The sequence below is a fragment of the Dryobates pubescens genome, chromosome 9 (assembly GCF_014839835.1).
Source record: "Dryobates pubescens isolate bDryPub1 chromosome 9, bDryPub1.pri, whole genome shotgun sequence".
NCBI classification, from domain to species: domain Eukaryota; kingdom Metazoa; phylum Chordata; class Aves; order Piciformes; family Picidae; genus Dryobates; species Dryobates pubescens.
This window is the reverse complement of record NC_071620.1, coordinates 37,655,335-37,679,615: the sequence shown is the minus strand read 5'-3', so window position 1 is coordinate 37,679,615 and position 24,281 is coordinate 37,655,335. Positions and strand designations below refer to the sequence as shown.

Sequence of the window (24,281 nt, the reverse complement as noted above, 5' to 3'; positions counted from 1 at the left end):
ATCCAGCAAAAAAAAGTAATTGAAGCTAACAAGTCAAAGAGAAGTCATACATCAGAACTTATGAAAAACTCATGGGACAACTAATTCATCCACTATTTATTGAGGACTTGATTATGTAAAGCAAATACAACCTTCCACAAAGTCTTTATTTTCAATTAACACTGAAAAGAGTGATTTTGCACCCCATCCTCTACCCCCCCCTCCATTTGGCTATCATATATTCTGGGATAACCTAGCTAAGAAGCTCTGGAATATGTATTAATTTATTCTCATTTACAAAGACAGCAAGCCAAAAGGTTGTCCTTGTAGCAGCCATGTTTATTTGGAATACATTTCTAAAACCAACTTGAAACATCAGACATTAATGCTTCTGTTCCAAATGTCATCCCACAACTCAGCAATCAGCAAAATGTTAATTTAAAACAGAGCATACTTTTTTCCACCATTAATGATAAGAGAATATAGAATTAAGCTTATGGAAACCCACAGGGGCAAATAAAACCAAAGCATTCCTGAGAATTTTAAGATTGCAGTAAAAAAAGGGTCAAGAGGCAAGGACTTCACAAAGCAGCTTCAAACCTCTGAGTGAGAGCCCTGCCAATATGTGGCTCACGTCTGAAGCATTCACAGGAGGCAGATAGGAAAATCCTGTTGCAACAAGGATTAAGTTTACTAGCCACAGCTGTCTGCACCTACACTGGAATTCTTATCATCCCCCTGCCACACCCCAAAGGTCCACAAAAAGATTTACAGTTCACTGATTGACATTTACATCTTCCAAAGCGAGACAAAGGTAAAGCTCTAACTCAACCATTTTGGAAAGAGTCACAACAGTAAAACAAAAGCTCAGCACCTTGCAGATTAAAGACATTTCAACTAAAGTCCTTTGCTTAGCTGTTCAAAACATAGAAACCAAAGTCTAAAACCAAAACCCAAGATCAAGCAGCAAATATGTGAATATAACATGGAAGAAAGAAAGAACATACCTGATGTTGTACTGTAACATTTTACTTCATTTAAATACAGCAGATTTCACCCATCCTATGATTCATAAAGCACACAAAATATGTACATAAAGGAAACCAAAGCCCACCAGAAGATGATCAGCTATTTGCATATGTACATGTAACATACACATACACCCAAATGTGCAAATTTTCTTTTAATGCAAGATAAACAAAGCATATGCAGGCCAGAGTTGAACAATGACAGTGGAACACGGCAGTACTGTAGGTATCCTGATGATTTTTCGTACGTACAGCCAGGGAGAACTTACAAGGCACAAACCTCAGTGCTTAGTGTTGTAAGTTAACATTCAGGCACGTGTCACTTCTTAGCTCTCCAGGAAAAGACCACTGAAAGTGCTACTTCTATGCTAAAGTGCCAGCCTTCTCTCGAAGCTTAAGCACTAAATCAATGTAATCTATATGCAATAGTTATCAGCGGGGTTCTGAGTTCATTGACCACTGGAAAGCCTGGATCTGAGACATCTGTGAAAGTCTCCTCGCGTGTGAAAACACATTATTTCCCAAAATACCTCCCCATACATTCTCTAAGGATTATCTGTACTTTGCCAGCCTTGACATGTGGAATCTTAAGGGTTATTACTAATGCTTTTCTGCCAAACTCCTGCAGGAGGAAAATCCAGATTTAAAAAAACCCAAAATCCACCAGGAAAAAAAAAGCAACCCCAACAAACCTCCCCCCCCCCCACAGGAAAAAAACCCAACCTCAACAGGCACCAAAACATTCTGGGACACTTGTATTTCACAAACTGCATAGTTGCAGAGTGTACTATCCAGGAAAGAGTTAAAAAGCTTGCTGTTTAAAGCAAAATTTTAACACAGCATAGCAGAGAAAGCCAAATAACAGTACCACCAGTATTTAAAGTACCACAAAGTACTGGCCCATGTAGTCTTATGCTCACAGTGTTTTCTTTCTTACTTTAACAGCAAACCCACACTTGCAGTGTGCTCATTGGCAAATTTTGTTGTCTTTTTCTACATGAAATGAGAGCAATTAATCTGTAGGCTGATTGACTGATGCTGAAAACACCCAACAAAAAAGGGGGGTTTGAGCCTCCTTGGCTTTTAAAACTCACTTATACCCAGGTCTAGGAAAATACCTAATATTGGACTGTAATAAACATTATGACATCACTTTGTCTCACCCTAAAATTGTGTTTTCATCTCATTTGTCAATAAAAGACATTTAATAGACATCTGAGCAAAACAGTACAGTACAAAAGGCTTGAAAGTCTTTGCAAAGGTATCTTCTATTCCTTCTGCAAAGGAAGAGAGGAGTGATTTTATTGGTACGTATTTGAAGTGCCATCAATAAAGACACAAGAATACTTCAGAAAGGAAAAAAAAAGTTCTTATGCTCCACATGTACCTTTGGTTTAACCTTCCTGCCCAAAGTCTTCTGTAAACTTCTTTAACTTCTCCAGGTCCTGTTCGTTAACTGTTGGTTTTGTGCTAGCTAGCGACCTGAGCATATCACCCTGGCAGGAAAAAAAAGAGTGAGTGTTTTCAGAATCCAGTATAGTCTCACCACTAACAACACTGTTGCCACACTTAAAAAGCCCATTAAAATAAGGTGACCATAGGGGGGCCCTTATGTGCACAAAACTAAGCCTTAAAGACCTCTGCCCAGAAGACAAGCTGGAGAAGTGGGCCCAGGTGAAACTCATGAGGTTCAACAAGGCCAAGTGCAAGGTCCTGTACCTGGGTCAGAACAATCCTCACTATCAATACAGGCTGGGGGATGGTGTGGAAGAGAGCAGCCCTGTGGAAAAAGGACTTGGGGGTACTGGTGGATGAGAAGCTGGACATGAGCCAACAACATGCACTTGCAGCCCAAAAGGCAAATTGCATCCTGGGCTGCATCGAAAGAAGTGTGGCCAGCATATGGAGAGAGGTGATTCTGCTCCTCTGCACTGGTGAGAATTCACCTGGAGTACTGTGTCCACCTCTGGGGCCCCCAACAGAAGAAAGACCTGGACCTGATGGATTGGGTCCAGTGGAGGGCCACAAAAATGATCAGAGGGCTGGAGAACCTCTCCTACAAAGACAGGCTGAGAGAACTGGGGTTGTTCAGCCTGGAGAGAAGGCTCTGGGGGGGATCTCATAGCAAGCCTCCAGTACCTGAAGGGGGCCTACAAGAAAGCTGGGGAGGGTCTATTTACAAAAGCACGTAGCACTGGGACAAGGGGCAATGGTTTTCATCTAGAGAAGGGTAGATTTACATTGGACACTAAGAAGTTCTTTACAATTCCACTACTGCAATTTAGAATAGTAATTCCTGATGAATCTCTAGCAAGTTTTACTGCTCATAAGCAGTATTTTCTCTCCCTCCAGTCCATTTCTTAGATAGCCATTTAGATACTAGAAAATAACAGTTCAGAAAAATCACAGATCTATGAGGTTGGAAGCAGCAGTTAAAACAACCTATGAATAAAACAGGCCAAGAAAACCAATCAAATCCTTGCCAAAGGCACTGGAAAAAGGAGATGCCTACCTCCTCATGTTAGTAAAAATGGGTAATACCAAAAGTTAATATTATGATTTTGTACTTTTAGATTCGTCTCATGAGACTAGAGAGACCCTGCTTAGAAAGAATTAAAGCCTGATCCATTGAAGAAGAAGAACTGGTTTTGGACACTGAAACACCTGGCTGTGCAACTTCAGTGCATCAGACCCCAAGCACCATTAGGAGCACACAAGGAGTTGTTATGTTCAATTCCAGGGAACACCCTGGACTATTCAGGCAGAAGTTTTAGGGCAGGCCCTGCAGCTGCATACATCCTTTTGTGCTTCTTCAGTATGCAGACATGCACAGAAAATTCTCTTCTGCAATACAGTGGTGGTTGTATTCACAAGGCAGTGCCTACTCCTTTAAAGGTTTGAGATCCCCATGAAATGCATTGATTTCTTTCATTCATGATGTGTTTTTACACACGAAATGACAGCAGCAGAGATCTGTTTTCAAGTCCTTCCCTCAAACATTGTACTTAGAATTCAGAACCTTCTTTTGTCACTCCTGAGGAAAGGCACAAAATGAGTATCTAGATTTTAAAAATTTTTTTTAAGCAGTGAACTACAATTTCAATTAGTCTTCAAATGGCCTCTTTTATTCCCCAGACCAGAGGAAATATTGTAACATGCACAAACAAAACAGCTGAAAGAGCTGCATTACTTGTGATGAAATTCATCCAAAAATTACCATTACACCTTTGAGCTTTGTACATTTTGCATGCAAGTCAATCACAGAATGGCTTAGGTTGGAAGAGACCTTAAGAGATCATGGGCAATATTTACCTACAGCACATCACTACCCAATTTATACTGAATAGAATTTTCCATTTCCCAGTATCAGTATTACAGAGAGATAGGAAATATCATGGGATAGAGATCTTAAAGGTTTTAAAAGGCTGAAAAACAAATATAAGAGCCAGATGCTGCCTATGAATGAAAGGACAGCAGCTACATGCTGGCAGAAAAGAACAATAATAAGGAAATGCTTATCAGGGATGGAGAAGTGGCTTTTTCACAAGCAAGCCATATTGCAGTGGTGTATAGGGGGAATTCCAATGTTGTCTGGAAAGACCTGTACTTCTGAAAACAAACAACTTATCCAACTGCCTTGTAAAACCATCTGAAAAAAAACACTAAGTCTTTTCAGAGTTCTGCAAAGCAAGAGGGAAATGCTACAAAAGAACACATACCATGGAAACTTGAGGCTCCAGTAGCTGATCACCTGGGACCTCCATCCATGTCATTTCTATGGCTTCAGGATCACCTGGAGAGCAGGGGGTGAACAAATCCACCGTTCTGTTTGGATCAGATACTGATGATCCTTTTACCTAAAAATAAGAAAACACTCAGTTTATAGGAATGTAATGGGTTGGGGCAGATCCCCTCCCCACCACAGGCAGAAATAACGACTCAGGCAAAACAGAAGCTGAAGAGCATCTTTAGAACAAAAAGATTCCTTTATGTGGCTATCCCAGCCACTGGGAAGACATGTCCTGTGAAAGAGAAGTCACATACGTGTGCTGGCATCACTCGTTGTGAAAACACGCAGCTGCAGCCAGCTACTTAAATTCCTATCAAGTCAAATCCATGGAGCTGCTTCATCCTAAGGGTGAGGATTTCTGTGGAAAACTAACATGCCAGGAAATCCAGTCTCTGGTCACTTTGGAAGTTCATTCATTGCTGGTTATCAGCTTTCTAAGAACTTCTCAGTAAGTGTTCTCGAGTTAGGAAGCCAGAGATGTTTTTTTTCAACTCTGCCATGCTGCGCTAGAGTCCTGAGCAACTTTTCTGACGTCACCTCAGCAGCACTCGGTTGAAAACAGGGCCATCTAGCGGGAGAACAGCAACCATCAGTTTACATGATCTTGATCCACCCCGATGTATTCTGTGATCTAATGGATTTGCACTGGTTCTAAAGAACTCTGCCTGGTTCTCTGCCAGTTTCTGAGTCACAAACACTCAGAAGAAATATTTTTTAGGTTAGTACATAGTATGTAGAAGTAACTGCAAGATAAGCCAACCCCCCCTATATTGTTAGCATCTTCAAAAGTGCAACTAAGAAAATGCAGACTGTAGAATGCTACATGCTGCCCAACCAATGAAGCACACTTTGTCCAGTTGTCTTCCATCTTTTCTACTGTCCCAAGTACCACTGGTTCAGTTTTTACCAGAATTTTACAATAACCTTTATTTTTCTCTTGAAAGGGAGGTTGTAGACAGATGGATGATAGTCTCTTCTCCCAGGCAGCCAGTACCAGAACAAGAGGACACAGTCTCAGGCTGCGCCAGGGGAGGTTTAGATTGGATGTGAGGAAGAAGTTCTATACAGAGAGAGCGATTGCCCATTGGAATGGGCTGCCTGGGGAGGTGGTGGAGTCGCTGTCATTGGTGGTTTTCAGGAAGAGACTTGATGGGGTGCTTGGTGCCATGGGTTAGTTGTTTAGGTGGGTTGGATTGGTTGATGGGTTGGACACTATGATCTTGAAGGTCTCTTCCAACCCAGTTTATTCTATAATTCTAAAATAATGCCCAAATAAACAGAATGTGCATGATTATAATCCATCTGTTCCCATGTGGGTATGGGATAAGTGTATTTAAAAATGCTAGAAAATCATGAAGAGCCACATAACCTGATTGAGAAAAAGAGCACCTCTGTAACATTCCCATTTAAGTCTAACTTCAAACTGACTGCTTTTTACACTAAGAAGCAAGAAGAGTCACCAGAATTTGGTTTAAACACCTTGAATACCCAGAAACTAGTTCCATCAGACTTCTGGTAGGACTAAGGGGGGGAAGGATAAAAGGGTATTTCTGTCCTTTTTTTTCTTCCTCCAAGCGCTCCCCAGCTGATAAAATGGACTTTCATAAGCAGTCATTACTCAAAACCAAATTCAGTTCACTTGCCAGGACTTTTCAAATTAAGACAGTTCTCAGAGATGAAAAAAAAGCAGAAGATTTTCTGATTCCTACTTACTTTTTTGAAGTGAGTAGCTGATTGCACTTTTCTAACAGGCTGCATCAGTGCATCCCGTACAATGATGCTTATATCTGCACCAGAATAGCCATCCGTTCTCTTTCCAAGCTCTCGATAATCTGCTTCCTGTAGGAGATTTGGAGTTGACCCAAGGTGAAGTTTGAACATAGCAGCCCTGGCATGTTCATCAGGTAAAGGAATGTAAATACGCTTCTCAAACCTGATTTAAAAACACAAACACACACCTGAGTGTTCCACAGATGCTAGCTCATGCAAGGTGCACAGCAGAAAGCAGCTTAGGCAAGTAAGCATGATGTTTGTTCCTAACAACACTAGGAAGAAGCAGTTTCAGGATTATAAACCTATTTAAAAAAAAACAAACCAAACAATCCAAACCAAACCCAAGCAAAACCCACAACAAAAAATCCACACCCAAACAACAAAAAACCCCACAAATAAATAAAATCACCACCAAAACCCAACCAACCCACCCAAACCAAACCAACAACCAACCAAAACCCCACCAACAAATAAAACAAGAAACCTTGAGGTAAACACTCCACAACCTACTCTCATACAGTAACCCAACACCCAGAATATAACAGCTTTCAGGGTAGTTTTCAGCACTCTGTTGTAGCAATGTTCCCAGAGGTTGGTGCATGATAAGGGGATATTATACAGCTACTCAATGCAATGCTCTTTGTCCCAGGTGTCTACAAGGCTGTTCCAAGAGCAAGTCCCTTTGTCCTTCTGGGGTGCCATGAGATCATAAGGTCTGCTTTTCAAGGCCCAGGATAGTGTGAGACCCTGAATGTTTCCATTGGCTCAAACAGGGGTGCATATGGTACTTTGCTTAGACCTGAGGACAGTGCCCTCGGCCAGCCCCTGCTGTGGGGGGTGTGAAGAAAACAACTGGGGAGGCCTCTGGGGAAGCAGGGGGCCAGTGACTCTGGCGGTCCCCTCCACTCTGCTCAGCCCCATGCCTTGGCAAGTGGCCTGGAGACAAGCCATGCAGCATGTCCCTGCCTTCCTGCTGCTGCCCCTGTGCCCCTCTAGGGCTCTGTGGCCTTCCCCCCAGCCTGCATCCCGCAGAAAAGCCGAGTGGCACGGCTCTGGTAGGCCACTCTGCTCACCGCCTGCAGCCTGAAGACAAGCCATGTGGCACGGCTCTGCTCGGCCACTCTGCTCACCACCTGCGGCCTGAAGACAAGCCATGAGGCACGGCTCTGGTAGGCCACTCTGCTCACCGCCTGCGGCCTGAAGACAAGCCATGAGGCACGGCTCTGGTAGGCCACTCTGCTCACTGCCTGCAGCCTGAAGACAAGCCATGTGGCACAGCTCTGCTCGGCCACTCTGCTCACTGCCTGCGGCCTGAAGACAAGCCATGAGGCACGGCTCTGGTAGGCCACTCTGCTCACCACCTGCGGCCTGAAGACAAGCCATGTGGCACGGCTCTGGTAGGCCACTCTGCTCACCACCTGCAGCCTGAAGACAAGCCATGTGGCACGGCTCTGGTAGGCCACTCTGCTCACCGCCTGCGGCCTGAAGACAAGCCATGTGGCACGGCTCTGGTAGGCCACTCTGCTCACCACCTGTGGCCTGAAGACAAGCCATGTGGCACGGCTCTGGTAGGCCACTCTGCTCACCACCTGCAGCCTGAAGACAAGCCATGAGGCACGGCTCTGGTAGGCCACTCTGCTCACCGCCTGCAGCCTGAAGACAAGCCATGTGGCACAGCTCTGCTCGGCCACTCTGCTCACCGCCTGCAGCCTGAAGACAAGCCATGAGGCACGGCTCTGGTAGGCCACTCTGCTCACCGCCTGCGGCCTGAAGACAAGCCATGAGGCACGGCTCTGGTAGGCCACTCTGCTCACCACCTGCGGCCTGAAGACAAGCCATGTGGCACGGCTCTGGTAGGCCACTCTGCTCACCGCCTGCGGCCTGAAGACAAGCCATGTGGCACGGCTCTGGTAGGCCACTCTGCTCACCACCTGCGGCCTGAAGACAAGCCATGTGGCACGGCTCTGCTCGGCCACTCTGCTCACCGCCTGCGGCCTGAAGACAAGCCATGTGGCACAGCTCTGCTCGGCCACTCTGCTCACCGCCTGCAGCCTGAAGACAAGCCATGAGGCACGGCTCTGGTAGGCCACTCTGCTCACCGCCTGCGGCCTGAAGACAAGCCATGAGGCACGGCTCTGGTAGGCCACTCTGCTCACCGCCTGCAGCCTGAAGACAAGCCATGTGGCACGGCTCTGGTAGGCCACTCTGCTCACCGCCTGCATGCCGGAGAAAAGCCGAGTGGCACGGCTCTGGTAGGCCACTCTGCTCACCACCTGCATGCCGGAGAAAAGCCGAGTGGCACGGCTCTGGTAGGCCACTCTGCTCACCGCCTGCGGCCTGCAGAAAAGCTGCGTGGCTTGGCCCTGCTCTCCCAGCACGTCTAAGAAACTTGGAACTACACCTCCGACAATGCCACAGTTTTCAAGCCAGAGAACTGGTGATACCCATTCTCTTTGATGTGTATTTCTCCTACTGCTTTTCCCTCTACTCTGCTTCAACCTAATAAACCCAGTTCATTAGCTGTTTAGTGTCATTCTGCCTTTATGAACTCCAAGGGAATTATTTGAACCTTGGCACGGCTACTCCCCACCCCCTGCTGGCCAAGATTGGTAAGGGGAGGACCAGGCCTGAACAGAGTATTCCAGGTGGTTACATGGGGCACAGGGTAAGTTTCCAGCCAGCCAGTGGATGGTTCCACCATTCTAAGCACATGGCACTTGCCTTGGTGGTTTTGTGGGAGTGTGATGTAGTCAATCTGCCAGGCCTCTCTCTATTTTAATCACTGCCATCAAGATCACACAGACTTTTAACTCCTTGGCTTGCTTGCTTGAAGCACTTTTCACATTCATGGATAGCCTGTGACAGAGTCCATAGGTTTGAGATGGAGGGGTGGACCTGACTACCTAGATTTTGCATCCCTTCCTTGATGACCTGAGGCATCATGGGTCCACTAACTCACCCTTTCATTCCCAGTCCAAATCCACCTGAGCTACTTCAATCTTGGGAGCCTGATCATCCACTGGCTATTTTGATGTTCTTCAGTGACTCAACTCTTGAGTACATGGGCAACCACATGACACACTTTCACCACCAGGTTCTCTACCTGAGCAGCAATATTTTGCCATAATTCAGCAGCCCAGATGGGTTTACCTCTACACTGAGAGTTTCTTTGTTTCCATTACTGTAACCACCCCCACAAGTGATTTGCCACCATCTGTTGAATCAGTATAAAGATCTTGCTCAACAATATCTAAAGCCAACTGAATGGCTTGACTTGATTCACCTTTCCTACAGCAGCTTGTGTAGGACTCCACAGAGCAGCCTTCCACCTTTGATGTTTTCCCACAACGTGACAGGACCCATCAGTGAGCAGGGCACACCGCTTCCCATTATCTGGCAGTTTGTTACATGGTAGGGCTTCTTCAGCACGTGTTACCTCTTCCTCCTCTGGCAACATCCCAAAATATTTGCCTTCTGGCTAGTTTGTGATCACTTCCAAGATTCCTGGGTGGCCAGCATTCTCTGTAACCACTGGAACCCATGTAACTCCACAGGCCATCAGCTGCATGGTGTGTAGAAGAAATCCACTCTTTGAACATCCATCCCAGTACAAGCAATCAGGGTGCCAGGGGAAGCTCTGCTTCAGTACCAACTACTTCCAAGATAGCCTGAGCTCCTTCATACACTGCCAGTATCTCTTCTTCAGCTGGAGTGTAGTTGGCCTCAGATCCTTTGTATCTCCAACTCCAAAACCCTAGGGATTGGCCTTGTGTCTCCCCTGCTGCTTTCTGCCAGGTATGACCATTCTTCCTGGCTGCAGTGTAGAGTACATTTTTAACATACTGTCCTGCCTGTGCATGCAGCAGCCTCCAGGCCAGTCCAATCTCCTTTAACATCATATGATCATCATAATTTGTTCAATAGCTTGTCACTGCTCAAGGCCTCATTGTTCTTAGTCATCCTTCCAGGACTCTACTGCCAATGAGTTGGCATATGACAGTGATGCACTTCACAGAAACTTCTGCCACATGGGTGGTGCACACTGGACTTCCTCTGGATCTGCAGGTGACTGCATCTGCATTCTGATCATTATAAATCACCTCCAGTACAGCTAATTCCCCCAGGTACTGGACACCTCTCTGCATGGTGGTCCCACCTGTTTAGGTGACATGCAACACTTTCCTTGAAGGGGCAACTTTCCTTCATGCCTGACAGAAGCTACCTTCAGAGGCTTAAGGCTTGTCTGTTTTCCAGTCACCTTGTTGAAGTCCCCTTCCCTAGACAGAGAGCCCAGTTGCTTGGCTTCCCTGCCCTCTCATTCCAAGCTGTCATCCCAGCACTGAAGCAGCCAGATGACAATGTGCTCACCCGGATGGCAGCTGACATTTTCACATATCTCACAGCTCACTCAGGGATAGGGATCAAGTGATCACCTCTGGCTCTTCCTCCTGTTCTTGTGATGGCCCTGGTTCACTGTCATTCCTCATGAAACAAAGTGATTTTCTTGTGTATTTCTTCTCCTGTATAGGGATGACTAATGCTGGCACAGGCTGCTTCTAAGGTGCAGCTGCAGCACCCGCTGCTCTGTTTTTAAGTCCAGTGACCACATCTTCCCCTTGAGGGCACTGAGTAGTGTTGAGAAGGGCTCAGTAGGTATGGGCAGGGCCCCAGCACTCACAGTAATTTGTGTCTCTTGGGAATTGCCAGGCTGACAACATACTTTTTCCAAGTATTTTACTATTTGATCAGGATTCTTCACTTGTTCAGCAGTGAAATTCCAGAACATTAGAGGCAACCACTGTCCTGCGTTCCACACACCCCCAGCCACTCAGAACTATCCAGCCTTGGGGCAGACCTCTGGGTAGCACTCTTGTGAAAAATTCATGTAACCCTAATGATGACTTGGGACACAATCAGAAGATGTAGCAACAAGGAGTCTGGCTTGGATATCCTGAGGATGCCCCAAATTTTTCAAAGCAGAGAAAGTGTCCTCCCCTGTTTTACTCACAGATTGAGTAACATTACTAATGGACAACAATGCCACATATAAATGCCCCCTTACCCTCATGACCATGCTACAATCATATCATAACTTGACAATATTCAATGCAGCAATATGATAGACTTGATCCATTTCCCTGAGGTGATGAACATCACCACAAGGAATACACAGAATACAGAGATTTACATAACACAACCATGAAAATAAAAGGACAAACACTGCAAACAAGAGTTACTTAACTAACATAAAATGTGCCTATTGAAAATTTAATACATTTTCATCAGATTTTTCATTAGCTCAGCAACAGGCACCAAAAAGAACTGTCCTGGTTTAGATCTAGCTAGCAACTGAGTGCCACACAGTGGCTCTCACACTGTCCCACTCACCACCCCGTGGTGAGATAGGAAGGAAAGTTGGGAGCAAAATGCAAAACTCTGTGCCCTGTGCATTCAGATTAGAAGAGTTTAACACAAAGACTGAAGAAAGAGTAACAACAACAATAGCAATGAAGTAAAATATAAAGGGAGTAATAAAAAACATCCCTTACATAGCAGTTATGAGTCAGTATGGTATTGAATATCTCACAGGCTGGTTCAGCTGGCTATCCTGGCTGTTGCCCCTCCCAGCTTTTTGTGAGAAAATTAACCCTACCCTAGCTAAACCCAGTACAGCAACCTACCTCTTCAAGAGGAAAGGAGCTATTAGTTTGGCTCAGTCCACCTCATGGAACTGAGCTGTGCATTAGCCATGTCTGCAAACATGAACTGGATTACTACTTCAAGCAGGACCATCAGACCCAACCCTCACAACTGCAAATATCATACCATGAAAAAATGAAAAAGGCATCATACCTTCTCCTGATAGCAGAATCCAAAACCCAGGGTATGTTTGTTGCTCCTAAGACCAAGATTCCTTCATTGTTAGTACCAACTCCTGTATCAGGGCAGAAATAATTTCACTGTTCAGACAATAAACAGAAACAGTTTTAAAATGCCACCAAACTTTAACAGGGTGGAGCTGCAGATCTTTTTAATATTCTCATGCAAGCCAGGCTTAAAGTTTGTATTTTAATACCTCTCACTAAAACCCAAGTAAACTTACCCTGCATCTGGACTAGAAATTCTGTTTTTATTCGTCTAGCAGCCTCACTTTCATTTTCACCTCTTGATGCACAGAGGGAATCAATCTCATCAATGAAGATAATGGAAGGTTTGTTTTCTCTAGCAAGCTGGAACAAGTTTTTCACTAATCTTAAAAAAAGGAAACAGTTTCAGTTCTTTTACTGATTACACCAGGAAAAGGCACATAACTTATGATACAGTTACTTCCTTTAGAGAAAGCTTTAAAAAAAGGAACAGAAAACTATAAACATAAAACTACTCAAAGATACAACATTTTTCCAAGCTCTGAGACTCAGATTTATACTGAGACAGCACAGGAGGTGAAACACTTTCCAGTAGTCCAGGGATGGCTTTGCAAGAAAATGCCCTTTTACACTTTGCATCTCTACAGGAGAGCCTGGACTATACACAGCCACCACACTAGAGAGATTCAAAGGAGCACAGGTCAAGGGAGGTGATTCTCCACCTCTACTCTGCTCTGATGAGACCCCACTTGGAGTACAGTGTCCAGTTCTAGAGCCCTTATTACAGGAAGGATATGAATGTGCTGGAACGTGTCCAGAGAAGGGCCACATCAGATCAGAGGGCTGGAACTCCTCTCTTATGAGGGCAGGCTGAGAGAGTTGGGGCTGTTCAGTCTGGAGAAGAGAAGGCTCCAAGGAGACCCTCTTGTGGCCTTCCAGTACCTTAAGAGGGCCTACAAGAATGCTGGGGAGGGATTTTTTAGGATGTGAGGTAATGACAATCCTAGGGGGAATGGAATAAAAATAGAAATGGGTAGATTCAGATTGGATGTTAGGAAGAAGTTCTTCCCCATAAAGGCGGTGAGACACTGGAATAGGTTGCCCAGGGAGGCGGTAGAAGCCTCATCCTTAGAGGTTAAGGCCAGACTGGATGTGGCTCTGAGCAACCTGATCCAGTGTGACGTGTCCCTGCCCATGGCAGGGGGCTGGAACTAGATGATCCTTGGGGTCCTTTCCAACCCTAACAATTCTATGATTCTATAACACAGCTTTCCCTTATTTACCATTTGAAACCTGACCAGATTAGAGATTTTTTTTTTAAGAAATAACACATCTATTTATTTTATACAATTTCACTGAGGATTTTTTGTATGACAAGAAAAACTGTCTTGCCAAAAAGCACACCCCAAAAAGCCTAGCCATGTCTCATTAACACATTTTACTAAGTTACAATAAATAGGAACATATTGGGAAATTCTTCACATTGCCAGCACTACATCTCAGGCAGTAATCTCAAATGAAGTCAAATGAGAAATGCCAAGCTGGATGTCAGTTCTCTTTTCCTTTTGTAACAGAAGAAAACCAGCTTAAGACTTCCAGTTTTGAGGGGGAAAAAAAACCCGTTTCAAACACTTTATCCAATGGCCTTTCCTCCTCATCCTATCAACTTTAAATAGTATTGCTGAGTTGTTCCATACTTGAAGCTATTAAAGTGTGGTTTTGGCAAGTATTCTCATCAGCATATGAAAGTCCTTTCTGTACAACAAACCCAGAGGTTTTTAGTACAGGCAGTCTCCATTGGAAGCCTAGACAGAGCTATCCCTGCACTTCTAGACTGAAGCTTGCATGTCACTTCAGGCTTCCTGGTCTTCTTCACATACTGCACAGTAATAAATGAAGAGTCAGCATGGGGAACCATGAAACTTTCTTTCACGGATGCTCCTCTCCTTCAACCTATTTTTGAAAGTCTCCTACATCTTACAGACTTTGTTTGAAACAGGATCAAGAAAAAGCACCTCCAAAGGAACAAAGAAACGCCACAGGTTAACAGCACAATTGCTGGGACAGTTCATGGGGAGATGCTAAGAGGCAGAGTACCCCAGCACTTCAAACTGATGTTAGTGTGCAATCACAGCTGTGTTCAGAAGGGGAACGAGATTCATGGTGCTCCCAAAACCTTTCTGAAGTGTTTGAAAAAGTAACTTCAGCACTGAAGAGAGGTCCAGCTCTTCAGTGGCAGAACAGAACGCAGTGCATGGTGATATCTTTACGTCAGCACGAAGCATAGAAACATCTGAGACTTGATTTTTAAGATACCCAACCCTTCCCTCAAATGCAATTTCTTTACAGAAACTTATCTAGGTCCATATTAATTTCTTCTTGCCAATGTTTTCCTGGACCTCTGGCAATTCCAACTTACTTTTCACTTTCACCTAGCCACTTTGAGACAAGGTCAGAGGAAGATACGGCGAAGAAGGTAGAGTTGTTTGCTTCTGTTGCCACAGCTTTTGCTAAGTAAGACTTCCCTGTTCCTGGTGGTCCAAACAGAAGGATTCCTCTCCAGGGTGTTCTCTTTCCTGAAACAGAGAAATCAGCAGACTTCAAAACACTGTAGAAAGACTGAACCTGGTTTACTCATGAAGCCCCCATGTCTACCTATGAAACCTCTGTCAGATGGATCACCATTTCTGCTAAGAGCTCAGCTTGAGTCTCCAATACATTAGCCTAACACTCTTCTCAGACCCCAGTGCTGGTCCTGGCTGGCCAACAGCAAATAAGTGTTTCATTCTGACCTGTAAACAGGTGTGGAAATTTAATGGGCAAGATCACTGCTTCTTTAAGCGCTTCTTTGGCACCTTCAAGGCCAGCAACATCACTCCATTTGACATTTGGTCGCTCCATGACAATTGCTCCTGTAAGAAAAGATAGTATAAATTAGTGATGCACATCTCTCTTCATAACTCAAATTCCATTTCAGAAAAAAAAACCCACAAACCCAAAACATTAAGAAATCTATGCCTACATCCATACTGAATAAAACCAAGACACTTCTAAACAGCTCTAAACCCACTGAATACTATTAGTCAGATGGATGCTATTTCTACAGAAGTCTATCTCATTGTTTTACCACAGTAAGTAAGTCATAGATACTTGAGAAGTAGGAGAGGTCCTGCAATGGTCCAAGTTAGTCCATAATCAACCAGCAAATGTGTGTTTAGCAGGCACACAGGAGTATCTATTCTAAGAGGTACCCAGGTACCATCTCCTCACTAAACCACCATTGTAGTTCCCCAAAATTTGAAATTTCATTTTGAACAGAAGTAGCAATGTAGCTGCACTAGCACAGGACTTAGAAGATTCTCTAGAAGATTAAACAATTTCTTGGGTATCTTCAGACATGCAGCAGTCACATCAAGCTGGGGAGGTTTAGACTGGATCTTAGGAAGAAATTCTTCATAGAGAGAGTGATTGCCCATTGGAATGGGCTGCCCAGGGAGGTGGTGGAGTCACCACCACTGGAGGTGTTTAGGAGGAGACTTGATGGGGTTCTTGGTGCCATGGTTTAGTTGATTAGATGGTGTCGGATGATGGGTTGGAGGTCTCTTGAAGGTCTCTTCCAACCTGGTCTATTCTATTCTATTCTATCTAATGAATCTCTAAAGAGCTTTGAGAGCTAAGGCTGAAAGCATCAGAAAGGTTATATGGAGCCTGTTTAGCTGCAGAAGTACATTCTTAGGGTAGCCATCTTCTCTCAAAGTTTATCATCATCAATTCTCATCTTGCTCAGTCAAGTAGTTCAGCTGGATTTTAGTAAGCTGAGATGTAATAATTTAACCTTCTCTTCATACTTCAGATTGGTTAATCTGACATGTTAAAATTTTTTTTTCTTTTGCTTTTAGACAGGACAACTTGGATCTGATGTAGTAACTGAGTATTAGATCTTTTAATCATAGGCTTCCCAATTTTGTAGGTCTAAATACATAGCTGGAAGATTAAGCAATAGAGTGCAAAAGGTCTTTAAAATAGACCCACAACTACTCTCCAGTTTGAATGTTACTGGTCACTTCTCCCACAACAAGCCAAGCTGCTATTGTAATCAAAATCTTGAAAATACTTGGAAAGACCCAGAAGACAAATTCAGCTAGGAATAACAAGGCAGCAAAATTACATGCAGGAAATTTCTTTAGAGTGAGACTCAGGATAAGAGTCCAACACTCATCATTTCCCCTTAATTTTAAAATACAGCAAAGTATCCCATATTTCAGACCAGTATCTTAATTGGGGATAAGTTTTTCCAGAGAATTTGAGACTCCAGGGGGATGGATAGCCCCCAGGGGGTTGAACAGACTGTAAGAGATATGTTTATCCCATTTCATTGGTCTGCAGAATTTCTGTATAATCTGAAACACAGCTTGTTTTGCTCTCTTTCTTGCTTCTTTTTCTCTCTGCCTCTACTTCTGACCTTGCCTGCCTGTTTCTGTTTGGATTATGGTAAGAAACAATGGCAGGGATGGGAGACAGATAACTTTTTAGCTGGTAACAGCCCTCTGGGCTATGGTGTACAGGGGGGGTCTGTACAGTGTGGTAGCTGGGCTATTGTCTAGTTGTATATGTTTATATGTATTTGTATATGTTTATTACCTTTTGTTTTTAGCCTAATTTTGTAAATAAGAATTTTGTTTAACTTCCAAATTCTGTGCAGTGTGGTAATTTACTCCTTGGAGTAAATGCCAGATTGTTGTGTGGTGCAAAACCAAACCACAACAATGACACAACTACACCTGAAATTATACAGGCAGAGGGATCTGGTAAATGCACTTGACCTTTGTTACACTGAAAAGCAGGGAAAGAACAACAAAGTTTCTTCAGATCCACAAACACCACCTGGCAGGGAAGCTCTGAACAGTTCCATCACCGTTAAAGGGTAATAAGTATAAAACAAAGCCTCCTTCTTACTGTGTACAAAACTACTGGTAGCTGCCACACATTACATTACTGACTGTATTCAGCCTGAGTTCAAAACCTCAAACTATTACATTACTCAGCTGGGTAAGCATCATCAGTGCATGTGAGACAATGCTGCCCGTTACTGCAAAGGGACAAGAATCCACGTTCTCAACTCCTGAAGCTCAGCATAAGCTCTTTTGTGAGAATGGCTGTGGTTACCCTAAGCATCTGTATGGTGTCTGTTAGCTTAGGCTCTAGGCAATACCCTAATGCACTTAAAAATTAAAATATACTGTCCAGTCTAGCCAATTGCTACCTAGGATCTGGCAGCTGCTTCCCTTTGGAAAATGCTATCCTGATAAATGATACCATTTTAACATGAAGCACAGGGTACAGAAGACATTTCAACACAGACATTGTATAATTTCATAGTAGACAAACCTATACTTCCATTAAGGGTATGCTTTTATATGTGAAGACTACAACCTAGTTGAGCTACTTACAGATAGTAAATTGACCATAACATTAGGTAGCAAAAATACAGGCATTTGCTTGACTGAAGTTACCCCTATTTAAAGAGAGGGATGCTTCAAAATTACCTTGAAGTTGATTCTGTAGCTTCTTTTTTTCAGGGTTCTCTGATTCCCCTTCCCCATCACTGTCATTCCTGATTTGTAAACAAGAAAAAAAAAGTTGAAATATGAGAGGACATTGCTCTCTTAGGGTAAAAATCAGAATACAAAAAGCAGAAGGACCACTGATCTGAAGAGAACCACCTTGAGATGTCTTCAGATCTCTGCAAGTTTACTTCACTGTACTCCTGCTTTTCTACACCGTGTTCTAATTCACCCTCCTCACCATTTCAACTTCCTCTTATGTGTCACAGGCCTCTTAACACACTTCTACAGGCTCTAATCCAGCCTTTAAACAAAAGCAAGGGCTTGCAAGAGCAACTTGGAAGCAGTAAAATGGTTTATTTGCAGATACTGGCACTTGCCCCCTGTCTGGAATTGCAACAAGACTTGGTCAAGTCCATTTAGCACCACAAAACACTATGTCCTCATTTTGTCAGAGCAAAGTTAAAGAAGGAATAAGAAACTACACAGTGAACAATAGAGTGGAGGCCATGAAAATACATGTAACCTCTGTGATATTACCAATTCCTTCTATTATAAACCAACAGAACACAGGACAGCTCAAAAAACAAAACTGATGAAACAAGTAGACAATGAAAGAGTGAAAATCAGGTAAAGTTTCAAGAGACAACTGAGCAACTCTAGCAGTTCAGGAATGCCAAAAAGGCCAATCCCACCAGAAGGCATCATCCTGAACAATTCCTCTTTCCTGTCTCCACTCAGGCAGTAGCAAATGGAAAAGAGGCTCTGCGGCTCTGCTTGTTCAGGTAGCTCTGCTTGTTCAGCTCTGACATGCAAAATGAACACAAAATCTAATCAGAGCAAAGCAGCAGACAGACATCAGCATGGCATTAGAGAGACTCAGTCCATCTTACAGAATTTCATCCTACACAGAGCTTTGCACCTCTTACCAAGTGTGAGGCAGATCATACTTGGGCCCCAGTAATCAGTAGTCTGAATTAATTTTCTAGTTGGTATTTAAATGCAGAAAAATTGTAAGGGTCATTGGGCTCATTGTCATTGAATCCAGTAACCACAGGTTAGCCTGAAACAGCTCTCATTCTTCAGTAAATTTCCTATGCAAACGTTGACACGTTTTAGTAAACAAGCACAGAAATGCCTGTGCTACTAATTCACGTTGGTTTTCTTTTATCAGCCCACTGCATTTCAGCATCAGCAGTCACCTGAAGTATTTCACAAACACCAGTTGAAATGATACTTGATAAGTTGACTTTTAGAATAAGCTGAGTTTAGGAAGTATTTTGCTTTACCTTCTCCAAACACATACCCTTTTCCATCAGTAGGACCAGACTCTTTAACTGGTTTTGGTGCAGTTTTTCCTTTGGTTTTCAGATACTCTTTCAGCTTCTCTGCTCTGTCCAAGTATTCTGCACATTTCATTCTAATGCTTTGTTTCATTTTATCACCCTGTGCTTCATCTAAGAGTTTGGAGAGAAACAATGCTTTTTTAAGAGCAACACACACGTGCATCCATCAGAAAGCAAAATGCAATCTTTATCTTGTGTCCTGAGAGGGATTATATTGATAAGATATAAACACCACAACCAAACTATGTAAGTTTCTGCTATTCCATAGAAAGAAGTGACAGGAAGGATGTCATCACATACCAGAAATTAAATATACATTTGAACATTGCTTTGGCTTGAAATTTGACTGTAAAGGATTAAAGACAATGGCACTGGAAGTTTTTTCTATCAGCTTTTCAGGCTGCTAACAGATTGTATTAACTCATTTTCTAAATTAGCTCATCGAGAAGCTGCTCGTGCCAAGCAAACTTCTTTTTCCACAGCCTGTTAATTTTAAAGAGGTATTCACATCATAGAAAACTAAAATATGTACAACACATGTAAGAGTGAGGTGTGGTTTAACAGCCACACTGTTTTAGCACATCAGTGTTGTTCAAAGCACAGAAAGTGGTATTCTGATAAAAGTCCATGTGGATGTTTAGATATAAATGGATAGAAAGTGATAAACACAAATGGATAGAAAGTGATAAACACAAATTATCCCAAGTGACTATAAGAAAATACTTCACCCCCCAGTCATGGAGATCTGTAAGTGCACTTACATCAGGTGAGCAACCCTAGTCCACTTAGGTTAGGGCTGACCTACATTAAGAAAGCCCACTCCTTGCATACAAACACTGAACATGACACAAAAAGTACACAAACAAGTGAAAATGCATGGAATAATGAAAAGATGGAAACTAAAGGAAAATTATGGCATACAAATTCATTTGATACATTTTGTTGGCCAAGACAAACAGCAAGACTATGACATCAAGGAGCAAAAAATGCCAGCAGAGAGGTTGTAGCAAGGCAAGCAGAATGAGTTAAGGAACAAAAATACCGCTCCATAGATGCAGCAAAAGCTTCTTGCGTAGCATGTGGGTTTCAGCACAAGAGAAACAGAGGGATCCCTGCACTTATTATCACATTTATTTGTGGAGTACCCAGCCTAAAACATTGCTAACATCCTGAGGAAAGACAGCAAACCCCTGCCTTCCCATCTGAAAGGCTGGATGTTAGGAAGAAGTTCTTCATAGAAAGAGTGATTGGCCATTGGAATGTGCTGCCCAGGGAGGTGGTGGAGTCACCGTCACTGGAGGTGTTTAGGAGGAGACTGGATGGGGTGCTTGGTGCCATGGTTTAGCTGATTAGATAGCGTGGGATGATAGGTTGGACTCGATGATCTCAAAGGTCTTTTCCAACCTGGTTAATTCTATTCTATTAAAAAGCTCTGAACCAAAACACAAATTAAAATAAATAAAAAATAATAATTTCTACAAATCTGATTTCTTATGGAACCAGAGCAAGCACACAACAGAGTAAAGGCGTAAGGCTACAAAATGCACAACCTTAATTGAACTGCAATTAGCAAGCATTAACTGATGGTGAAAGTAAAAGTTATAATACTGATGTCAAAATAGGAGACTACTCTGTGTTTTGACTACTAAACTCTATACTTATTCATACAATACATTACACTTACATTTAACGACGTGGAGAAAATACTGCACAGCTTGTTGGTACAAACGGAAGGCTTCCTCGTAGTTTCCTGCTTTATCTTCTTGCGCTGCCTTACTAGCAAGGCCTATTGCTTTCTGGAACACAAGCAAGTAAGTGCTGCATGAGAGTATTTTACACAGTCAAAGGGAAATTTTAAGATGTTTCTGTCTGGTTTTAGCTGGTCAGTTTTTATGCTCTTCAACATTTATCCCCAAAGAGCTGAAGGCAACTGATTGCAAGTCTTAGGTGGTGCTTTGTAAATGACATATTTCTATCCTTTTATGAGCGGTGATTAACACACTGCTGGAGTTTACAAGCATACAGACAAGTCTGAGTGAGGAGAACAAGATTCTTTGTACTAAGTTGGAACTATTACTGGTTGGTTTGTGCAGTTTTCCTTACCAATCCTTAGCATTTATTAGAAATCCATTGGAAACCCATTGTAAGTCTTGTTGGGTTTTTAATCACAGACCCAGCACTTTGAACTGTGACTGATGACTTAACCCTGTCAGTAGCACAGACAATACAGGAAGCATGCACTGAAAATAACACTATCAATCTGCCATGTGGGAGATGTCTTCAAAGGGCATTTATTTGCCTTCTCTAGAAGGTTTTTTGATAGCCAAGTGAGAAATTCTGATTACCACTTCTGTGAGAGGGGAGAATAAAACCCACCAGACAGAATGTAACTAAATCACAAGAAAAGTTCTAGAAGTTCTTGGAGGATGATTAGAGGGCTGGAGCACCTCTCCTATGAGGACAGACTGAGGGTTGGGGCTATTCAGTCTGGAGAAGAGAAGGCTCCAAGGAGACCTTATTGTGGCCTTCCAGTATTTGAAGGGGGCCTACAAGAAAGCCGGTGAAGGACATTTTAGGGTGTCAGGTAGTGACAGGACTAAGGGGAATGGATCCAAGCTAGAGGAGGGGACATTTAGATTAGATGTTAGAAAGAACTTCTTCACCGTAAGTATGGTGAGACACTGGCACAGGTTGGCCAGAGAAGTGGTGGAGGCCTCATCCCTGGAGGTTTTTAAGGCCAGGCTGAATGTGGCTCTGGGCAACCTGATCTAGTGGAAGGTGTCCCTACCCATGGCAGGGGGTTGGAGCTGGCTGAGCCTTGAGCTCCCTTTCAACCCTGACAATTCTATGATTCTGTGAGTTAGGGATTCATTTTTAATTTATTTGCTGAGCCAGTTTCCAATAAAACTGACTGCAATCTAAACCACTGTATTGCATACACTGGCCTGTGGATTTGTTGGTATTGCAGTTACTCCTTTGCTCTTAAATGCTTATTACATTATATTTTGCTCCTTGGAATGCCTATGCCACATCAGGACAATTAAAACTGTCAGTCTGAATGACTAGTTCATTTAAGTTTAAGAAAAAGGCAGTAAGTTAGGCAGTTAACCAACACTAACTAAAACTTTTGTGACCCTCACCTGTAGTTTTCCACTTTCAGTCAATTTATTTTCCTAAACACTGTCAGTATTTTCAAGATGGTTGGGAGCAAGGTGGAGTGCTTCAACTGCATCAAGAAGCTCCCCTTAAGACATTCCAGTATAGATATTCTTGCCGCTATCCAGACACTCTTAAGTGTTTCAGACAAAACAAAGCTAGTAGACAGTAGCCACGAAACAGCAAAATCTCTCTTTCTATTTGGGTATTAGATTCTCTAGTACTTCATTACATCAGCCTGTTACTGTGATGAAGAATACTGCTATCAAACAGGAAACAGCATGAAGTAGTGCACAGATAACAAGCTCTGACTATCCATGAAGCACAAACTATATTTATCAGGCTTTGGTTTGATAGCTTGATGAAAATCATCCTCAGAAAGTATGTCAGCATGCAGAGTTTTCATTCTCCTTCTGCTTATTTTAGGCCCTGTGCTATCTCCCCCCGCTTTGCCTGTAGAAGCATTATATGGCTCTAATGAGCTTACAGAAACGATCACGGTTCAAAAACAGCTGTAGAAAAAAATGACTATTTTTAACACAGACCATTTCTGTGTTTGTTTTGCCAACCAACTGCAGAACAGATTATACACCCCCGACGGAGGCTTAACGCAAATTAAAGAACGTAAAAAAGCCGAGCAGGCAAAGACTTCCTACTGTCAGGGCAAAAAAAAAAAAGCCACCAAGACAAACTACGCAACCAGACCACAAGAGGCAACAGTGGTCACCAGGCCCCGCTGCTCAAACGCCTCGCAAGGCTGCGGCGACCGCCTGCTCGGCGGGTCCCGGTCCCGGTCCCCGTCCCTTCCCCAGGGCCTCAGCTCCCACCGCCAGCAGAGGCCAGCGACCATGACGGGATTGACCTGTGGACAGCTACTTCTGAGCCCCAAGCTGTCTCCTCTCCACAGCCCTTACGGAAGCGCCTGCCTACAGAGGCAGCCTGTGTCCCTGCCGCTGGTCCCGCGAGCAGAAGGTGTTTGCGCTCCCTGCCGCCCTACCCCGCCCGCAGGCCCGGCCCGGGACACCCTGCGGGCGGCAGAAGCACCCCCAGCTCCATTCCGCCCTGCCCCTGCCACCCGGCCGACGCCGCCTGCCGAGCCCGCCCCGCCCCGGGAAGGATCAGCGCCGCTCTACCTGCAGGTTGTCCGTGTTGCCCGCCATTGCAGAGCCGTGGAGAACGGGAAGGAGAAGGAAGGAGAGGGCCTAAGCCCACAGCTGCCGGCGATAGAGCTCCCCTTTTCCCCCTCAGCCTGCCGCCCACAGAACCGAAACCCGGGCCTCCAGCAGTCACTTCCGCACCCCTAACACCAACCAACCCGCTTCCGGGCACCGCCCCACGCGTCCCGCCTCAGGTCAGCACCATGCGCCCTGCCCGGTGCCCGGCCCGCCCTCTGCCGCCCGCCCCCTGCCCGGTGCCCGGCCCGCCCGGTGTCCGGCCCGCCCTCTGCCTCCCGCCCCCTGCCCTATGCCCATCCCGCCTCCTGGCATCCCGCCCCCTGCCCAATGCCCAACCCGCCCCCTGGCATCCCGCCTTCTGCCCGGTGCCCGTCCCGCCCCCTGCCCGGTGCCCAATCCGCCCTCTGCGTCCCGCCCCCTGCCCTATGCCCATCCCGCCCCCTGGCATCCCGCCTTCTGCTCGGTGCCCGTCCCGCCCCCTGCCCAATGCCCATCCCGCCCTCTGCATCCCGCCCCCTGCCCAATGCCCATCCCGCCCTCTGCATCCCGCCCCCTGCCCGGTGTCCATCCCGCCCTCTGCATCCCGCCCCCTGCCCGGTGTCC

General features: G+C 44.4%; 1 protein-coding gene across 2 annotated transcripts; it reads right to left on the bottom strand.

Moving 5' to 3' along the window:
* Positions 1-237: 237 nt before the first annotated feature.
* Positions 238-23,861, bottom strand: VPS4B (vacuolar protein sorting 4 homolog B). 2 transcript variants are annotated; one of them, XM_054164328.1, is made up of 12 exons: positions 23,637-23,861; positions 21,032-21,143; positions 19,308-19,458; positions 17,984-18,051; positions 15,230-15,349; positions 14,857-15,013; positions 12,674-12,822; positions 12,424-12,505; positions 6,511-6,730; positions 4,727-4,864; positions 2,395-2,503; positions 238-1,629 (listed from the first exon to the last, which is right to left on the bottom strand). In XM_054164328.1, exons 1-11 carry the CDS (start codon positions 23,661-23,663, stop codon positions 2,402-2,404), a joined length of 1,326 nt encoding a protein of 441 aa, XP_054020303.1. In that variant the 5' UTR covers positions 23,664-23,861; the 3' UTR covers positions 238-1,629; positions 2,395-2,401. The 2 variants fall into 2 exon arrangements, with proteins under 2 accessions (XP_054020303.1, XP_054020301.1); XM_054164326.1 differs by lacking the exons at positions 238-1,629; positions 21,032-21,143; positions 23,637-23,861 and adding an exon at positions 1,714-2,284 and having other exon boundaries at positions 19,308-19,457.
* Between the last annotated feature and the right edge of the window lie 420 nt (positions 23,862-24,281).